An 8,326-nucleotide genomic window follows, 5' to 3' on the forward strand; every position below is an offset into this window, starting at 1 on the left:
CATGTGGTTGCTGGGATTTGAACTCCTGACCTTCGGAAGAGCAGTCGGGTGCTCTTACCCACTGAGCCATCTCACCAGCCCCGGATTTCTGTTTCTTTTGTAATTATAATCTACCCCATTGCTTCCTCACTTTTATGCTAGACTGGCTCAAACTTGTCCTTTGGGGGCCCACTCAAGCTCGTTGTGACATGTTTCCAGTTAATTTTGAACATTTCTGTCTTATGGGGTCTAGCAGGAAGGGTCCCGCCTCCTTGCTTACAGTCTGAACACTGTAATTGACATTCTGCTCTACTTTGGAACAAACACGTAGGACTCTGCCCTGTTTTTAACTTCAACAATACTATAAGGAAAACGTAATGGTTGGGGGCTGCTGGGAAAAGCCTGAGCCGGGCTTTAGAAAAAGTCTGGCTTGTCCATGCCCATCTTTGTGATTCAGTTTGCAGAGTACACACCAAGACTTCCAGTGGCCCAAATGTGTCTGTGGGTGCAGCTGGGATTTATGAAGCTTTCGGTATAAATTCATCAGAAACATAGTTGTCTTTGATGATGCAGCTGAGCATTGAGCAATGCACTTGCAAATGTCTGCGTTGTACTCACAGTTGTTCAGGATACAGGCCTTCAAAGACACGGATCTGGAGCCAGGTGTTCAGGCTTGGGCCTGTAATTTCAACACTTGGAAGACTGAGGCAGGATCATCAATTCACTCTAACCTGGGTTGGAGTAACCGTTGTCCTCCAAACAGACAAACAAACAAACAAACACAATAGCCAAAAAGAATTCCCATAGAATTTTTAGCTAAGATTCTCAGTTTGTTAGGGGCATATAGAAAGAACTATTGCCGTAGCTCAGAGTAAATGTTCACATGATTACAGATTTTCCTCTCAAACACAGTCCAGGTACAGGTTCTGTCTCCAGGGGCCAGCAGGAAATGTGCACAAGGTCAGGAGGCTGGTGACAAGCTGGACTGAAAGCACACACAGGCCTCTTTAAAAGGGGCAGTTGCAGGGCCCTCCTGGACTCTTCCTATTGGAGAGAGCTCTTATCTAAGGTGTGCCGATCGATATTCAGCATTTGTAGACATAGAGGGTTGTCTGGAACAGGGGCCCTTAGCGTTTTAAATACCTACAGTTCTCAGTCTGGAAAAGCATGGGGTTTTTTCCCCAGAGTGATGATTTTAAGATGAAAAATAGACAAATGGATAGAGATGAAATGAATTGTATTGAAATACAATAATTAAAAAGACAAATGGGGGTAGAGGGGGGCTAGAGAGATGGCTAAGAGATGGTCCTGAGTTCAATTCCCAGCAACCACATGGTGGCTCACAACCATCTGTGATGGGATCTGATGCTCTCTTCTGGTGTGTCTGAAGAGAGCAACAGTGTACTCACATAAATAATAAATAAATAAATAAGTTAGTAAAAGACAAAAAAGCTAAATATGGTGGTGCATGTCTGTAATTCTTGATGCAAGAGTGCACATGTGAGACTAGGCTGTGCTATGTAACAAGTTCAAGGTCAGTCTAGGTTACTAGTATAGCCTTGTGTCAAGAAATTAACAATAAAAATGTACCTTAACCCCCAGATCCAAGACATAATGTAATTGTTGCTAATGTGCTAATTTGTTAAGCTTGTAAGTACTTTGAACCCTGCAGCAACTGTGAAGTGAACCTAATGCCTACGTCTCCTCATCTGTAGCAGCACTGTTCCACTACCTGCTCCTGTTGTGGACGTTCCTCATTGAAAGCTTGTTACATTTGAGCTGGCAACTAGTGAAAACAAAGATGTAGGTTTCCCTTGGTATTGAGTGAACTCTGTGGTCTCTGAGCTTGCTTGGTCTCTGGCTGGCAAGATGACTCAGAGTAGAATGCTTATCCTGCAAACCTGAGGACCCGGGTTCAGGGCCTGGAGCTCCTGGAAGGGAAGAGGAAGGGAAACAGCTGCAGAGTTGATCTGTGTCCTCCGCACAGGGCTTGGTATGCACATACCCCTTCCCCCATCACAACACACTATTTATATTTTAAGGAAGGCTTGGCTCCAAGCGTCCTCAGCTGATTTACGGTAGCTGTAAGATCAGTATAGAATGAGTACATTAAGCAAATGTCCATGTTGCTCGTTAGTTTTGTCTTTGTAATTAAATTTTGTGACTACTAAACTTGATTCTGTGTTTTTCTTTAGAGCGTTATCATTTGTCTTATAAGATTGTGAGAACGGACAGTCGCCTGGTGCGAAGCATTCTGACAGCCCATGGATTTCATGAAGTAAGCTCATTTTTAAGACCTCACCTTGCCTGATCACTTCAAAAGCTGAAATCCTAGCTACCTAACTGACCGTATCCATCCACAGAGGCAGCGCTAGGAAGCGCACGGGACCTGTGATTAGAGGCTCTACAGAACTTGGTACTACCAGCAGTTTCTCCTTGTGGTACATGGGAAGCATTTCCACAGGATTCCCCTCTCCCCCTTCTCCTGAGATGTGCTTAGATTTGGGCAGAGTTGCCCATGACGAGTTTTCTGATAAATCAGAACCAGACTCTAACTGAAACCAAGGCAGAGTTGTAGAATGCTGTGGAAACGGTGGCTCATAGAAGCAGAGGCTGCTTTCGAAGGAGAAAGGTGATAGCAGCCTTGGGGACCAAAGGTCAGGGATCTCTAGGGTTATCTCAAGACACCGCTGTGGAAGTTACTGGACTCCATTCATTATCCTTGGGCTTTTTTGGTGATAGGATTGTTGGGCCAGCTTAGGACATAAGTCTCATAGAGAAGAGGGCAGGTGGGTGACTGGCAGGTACTTCAATATCCAGAGCCAAGTCATTCCCCTGTGGAAGCTGGGAACTGAAATGTTGTCATTGATAAGGACAGGCACAGATGCCCCGTTGTCCACTACTCCTGACCCTACTGCTGAAAGCCTGCTTGCTAGTTGCTTATTCTAGGTTGGTATCAATAGGGGACACTCATAGTGTTTAATGTCCTGCTTGGTGCTTTTCTGTCTCCAGCATTTGCCATTGTCCTAGAGTATTGTATGGACAGAGTACACAATTAATAATGAATGGACAAATGGTTTCTAATGAATGAATAAAGAAAACCCAAGGCTTAAATTTTTTCTTATATTTACTGTTGTAATTTTTGGTTACCCATTTGTGTATGGGATGGTGCATGGGACTGTAGGTGCCCATAGAAGCCAGAGGTACCAGCAGCTCGTGCAGCTGGGGTTGTAGGTGGTTGTTGAGCCACCCAGGGGAGATGCTAGCAAGTGCTCTTTGCAAGAACAGTACATACTCCTAGCTGCTGGGTCATCTCTATGGATTTGGCTTTAGTTATGATCTACAAGCACATAAGGGAGGTCTGAGAAAATGGAGTGTGGGGTTCAGTTTTGAGCATGCTTTGATATGTAAGTGTGCTAAGAGACTATTGACTTGTACAGGGTTGATTTGTTCTTTGGGTTTGAGCTCTCCCTCACCTTCCCTTCTTTAACCCTTGTCATCTTGTTTGCTATAGTAAGCTATTACTCTGCTGCAGTAATAGGCTTGTGTAGTAACTGGGCCATGTGAGAGGCCTATGTAGATGAGAAACCACTGACTCTCTGCCCTTGCTTCTCCGGAGACAGGCTGCTGCTGATTTTGTTTGTTTGTTTTCCATGTGTCTTTTGTGCCTAGGTTCACCCGAGCAGCACTGACTATAATTTGATGTGGACAGGATCCCACCTAAAACCGTTCTTACTTCGAACCCTCTCTGAAGCACAAAAGGTTAATCACTTCCCCAGGTAATGCTCCTCCGGGTGCTTTGTAGGGTTAAAGGTAGCTGTCGTCAGAATGTGTAGCCAGTGGAGAGATTTAGTGTTCTTAGGGGGAAAATAGAAGAAGAAGAAGAAGAAGAAGAAGAAGAAGAAGAAGAAGAAGAAGAAGAAGAAGAAGAAGAAGAAGAAGAAGAAGAAGAAGAAGAAGAAACAACAACTCAGGAAGTGCCGTAGCCCACACTTGAGACTGTGGTGTTCATATGCCTGCGAGGTATAGACTCTTCAAGGGCTTTAGAGATGTGCAAGTTTTTAAAGAGATAGTTTCTAATTCTCTTTCCTAAAATTGAGGCTGTTCACAGCACCCTATGTGGATGTTATCTGCCTCTCACCTTTCCTCTCACTGTTGTTTTCATTTCTATTAAAGAATGATTCAACTCATGTCTTAATATGGTACATTTTCCTTGAGCATAAAGTGTTTCAGGGCTCCAATCGGAGTGTGATAGCACGTTTATAGTCCTTCCACTTGGGACACACAAGCAGGAGGATTACATGACACATGCTTATAGTCCTTACACTTGGGACATTGCAGCAGGAGGATGAGAAGTTTATGCCAGCCTTGGCTACAGAACAAGTCAATGCCCGCTTAGACTATATGAGACCCTGTCTCAAACAAACAAACTAAATAAATAAATTAGGATTCCAAAGATACAACAAACAAATTGATATCAGACTCTAGCTTAACACTACCTTCCTATATGATGATGGTTTCCATTTGTTTTAAACAAACGTGAAAGATAGCATAGTCTGGCTGTCAACTCATAGGCCCTTACTTTTAATGACAGGTCATTTAGTGTCTGTTTATTTTGGGACAGGGTCTCATGCTGTAGCTCTGTGAGGTAGAACCTTACAATTTTAATTCTTTCAGTCTGAAAATTTGAGCATATTTATAAAAGTCAGGCTTAAAACATTTTTTTTATTTATATTTAAAGCTGTTTTTGCATAGATTTTATACTTTTAAGTCAGGTTTTTAAAAATCCATTTGCGGAGTGGGGGGGCTCGGGGGGAGGGAAGGGGCTGGAGAGATGCTCAGCAGTTACGAGCACTGGCTGCTTTTCCAAAGGTCCTGAGAAACCACATGGTGGCTCACAACCATCTATAATGGAATCTTCTGGTGTGGCTGAAGACAGCTATAGTGTACTCATACACATAAAATAAATCTTAAAAAAACCACTTGGGGCTGGAGAGATGGCTCAGCGGTTAAGAGCACTGACTGCTCTTCTGGAGGTCCTGAGTTCAAATCCCAGCAACCACATGGTGGCTCACAACCATCTGTAACAAGACCTGATTCCCTCTCCTGGTGTCTGAAAACAGCTACAGTATACTTACATATGATAAAAAAATAAATAAAACATTTGGAATAAAGATCATAGGTGTAAATTCAAAACACAAACCTGTACAAAGGAGGTTTTGATGGAATTTGCTTAGACAGAGGTTTCTTAGATGGAACAAAGCTTGGTGCAAAAAAGGATAAAAACACAAGGGCCTTCTCCAGAGTGGAAAGACTTTAAGAGAGTGAGAAAACAAACCATAGACTGGAGAAGTAGTTATAAACCTGCATCTGATTAAATAAGGGTTTGTATCCAAAGTCTATCACAGTCTCTGATAACTCAGTAGTTTTAAAAATGGAAAAAAGAGTTAGTGAATACAATACCAAAGATTTAGTCTATCTATCTATCTATCTATCTATCTATGCACGTGGGTGTATACACATAAATATATGTGTGTATATGTATTTAGCAAATCAAATTTAGCAAAATAGGGAAAACTAAATAGATGTGTCAAGGAAAATGTACGTGTGGTCAGTTAAAGATAGTCAACATCATTAGGCATTAGTGGAATATAAATTAAAACCATATGGTACTGAATATACCTATTAAAGTGGCTTTAGAAGTTAGCTTACACCAGGCGCTTCTGAAAGCCAGGTGCATGGTGACTAGCATGCTAGCACATTGCTAATAGAAGGGCAGATGGTTCAGTCACCTTGGATACCTAGAAACTGCCAGGTATCTATTGGTCTTGATCCCAGTCTCTTGATTTTTGTTTCTAGAGTCTGTGACATAACCAGTGTGTCTTTCAAATGCTAATGGTTTGCGTGGTGACTGGCAGGGCCTAGTAGTTTCAGGATGGTCACAGGTCCTAGCAAAGTCTTAAGTCCTAGTAAGAGGGTTGGAGTTTCAGTCTGCCACTCAACCTTTAAGAAGCAGGGCGAGGCTGAAGTTTTAACATGTTCACCAGTGACCAGAGACTTAATCAGTTATACCTACTTAGTGATGCTTTCATTATAGCCCCAAAGGACTGACTAGATGGCTGAACATGTAGAGGTCCTGGCAGGTACAGTGATGGAAAGAGGGCTGGCAGCTCTGTACTCCTTCCTCCACGTGGCATCCCGATCATGTCTCTTTATCTGTGTTCTTTGTAATATCCTTTACTGTCAACCAGTATGTGTGTTCTGTGATCCACTTGAGTAAAACATTGGACCCAGAGAAAAGGTCTTGGGTTAGCTGGTCAGAAGCACAGCTACAACAGTCTGCTGCTTGGAACTAGGGTCAGCCTTGGGGACTGAGCCTTCATCCTGAAGGATCTGATACCACGTCCTGGTAGACAGTGACTTGAGGACACTCAGTAGTATCTGCACTGGCATTGCTTGCTGGTGGTGGGAAAGCAATTCCTGACCCAGCTGGTATCAAAAATGCTGAGAAGTTATGTGGAGCTGAGTGGAGACTAGGAAGAGGCTTTGGTATTTCCTGTACATCTCAGAATATGGTGGCAGAAACTGAGCCTGTTTTTCCAGTATTCTCAGAATAACCACTGGCAGTTCTTGTAAAGTTAAGCATATAAGTCTGTGGTGATTGTGAAATGTGTCTGTAAATTCTTTGACAGTGCCTTCAAAGATTGAGCTAAATCTGTTCTTGATTGTCAACCAGACTTAGTAATTTGCTTCTAACAAATGGGATGTGACACAAGTGATGGTGTGTCATTTTGGAGACTTGGTCATCATAGACATTACAACCTCTTTCTTGGATCAGTGGGCGTAGAAGCCAGCAGCACGACATGACAGTCTGCAGCCTCCTTGGTAGGCTCCATACCTGTGAGCGTCCTGTGAAGTGCATGCTCTATCCTGATCAGGCCTGATGATGGCAGTGTAGGCACACATCTGGACTTGAGCCTCATCAGCTGGCTGAGGCAGAACTACCCAGTTCTTTCATCCCACACAGCTGGCCACAGCAACTATGTAACATCATAGATGCAAACTACTATTTTAAGCTGCCATTTTGGGGGTTGTTGATTATTTAGCAATAGATATCTAATGCAACTAGGTAAACTACATAGCAGGCCAGCAACTTGGAGATGGAAATGTTTGCATAAAACTTGATGTTTATATACAAATCTATGTGTAAGTGCTTTCGAGCAGCCTTATTCACAGTCTCCCCTAAACTGGAAATAATCCAGATGTTCTTCAGCTGGTGAATAAACCAACTGTGGTATATCCACACCACAACCTGTGACTGAGCACATAAAAGAGTAAAGTATTGATGGATACATTCAGTGGAGATAAAGCTGAGATGTGCCGTGCTCAGTGGAAAGGATGCGTCTATGTGTCTAGTAAGGACTATTAGAGCAGCAGCATGACAGGTCTGGGGTAATCTGCTGTCTTCAGAAACTGCTTCAGAACTCTGGCCATGAGGGCCTCACATGTGGTGACAACTTTGTAGGTGTAGCTCACTGAAATAGCACAACTTTCTTGCTTTTCAGGTCTTATGAACTAACCCGCAAGGACCGACTGTACAAAAACATCATTCGGATGCAGCACACTCATGGATTCAAAGCATTCCACATCCTCCCGCAGACCTTTCTCCTGCCAGCTGAGTATGCAGAATTCTGTAGTAAGTGCTTCACTGAGAGTGCTCCAGCATCTGAACTTGAGGCATAGTTACTTCGAGATTGCTGATCTTACAGCTAACTGGGGCTTGCCATGTCTTTGAAAAATTATGCTCTACTACTAAGAACAGTTATAGACATAAAATTTAAATGATTTGTATTTGGATGTGCTGTGTCTACTTTTCATAGGATGACAGTGATAATTTATGTAAGAACATAGTAGTGTCATCCAGGCACATGACATCTTGGGCATTTTTGCCCAGTTATCTCTCCGTTGTTGAGAGTCAGTGTATGTTGTCCCTGTGTCTGTGAACTGCATATTTCCTTGTTGGCATCTTTTTCCCACTTCACATTTTTACATTCTTGCTGACTTTTGGACTTGTGTTCTTTGGGGAGCGAGAATCATGTCTTTTTAAAACTTGTCCTTGCTTGTTTACCTTTTAAGACAGGGTTTCACTATGTATTTCCAGCTGGCCTCGATAGGACTGGCTTTGTAGCTCAGGCTGGCCTCTGCCTCCCAAGTGCTGGGACTAAAGGATGCTACTTTTGATGTTAAGAGTTTGGTGAAGCCTTTAATCCCAGCACTCGGGAGGCAGAGGCAGAGGCAGAGGCAGAGGCAGAGGCAGAGGCAGAGGCAGAGGCAGAGGCAGAGGCAG

At 43.2% G+C, this 8,326-nt stretch overlaps 1 protein-coding gene across 12 annotated transcripts in view; it reads left to right on the forward strand.

Annotated features, from left to right (window-relative positions):
• The window catches only part of Ttll5 (tubulin tyrosine ligase like 5), a 225,771-nt gene that overhangs the window by 16,421 nt on the left and 201,024 nt on the right, over positions 1 to 8,326 (forward strand). For 10 of the 12 annotated variants that reach the window (XM_029484762.1, XM_021178935.2, XM_021178942.2 and 7 more), the window contains exons 4-6: positions 2,175 to 2,257; positions 3,652 to 3,758; positions 7,545 to 7,675. In XM_029484762.1, the coding sequence (XP_029340622.1) occupies positions 2,175 to 2,257; positions 3,652 to 3,758; positions 7,545 to 7,675 (321 nt within the window). Of the gene's footprint in view, positions 1 to 2,174; positions 2,396 to 3,651; positions 3,759 to 7,544; positions 7,676 to 8,326 lie in introns of those variants that run through there. The other 2 variants (XM_029484764.1, XM_029484763.1) reach the window with 2 other exon arrangements.

This window comes from Mus caroli, chromosome 12 (assembly GCF_900094665.2).
Source record: "Mus caroli chromosome 12, CAROLI_EIJ_v1.1, whole genome shotgun sequence".
Classification (NCBI taxonomy): Eukaryota; Metazoa; Chordata; class Mammalia; order Rodentia; family Muridae; genus Mus; species Mus caroli.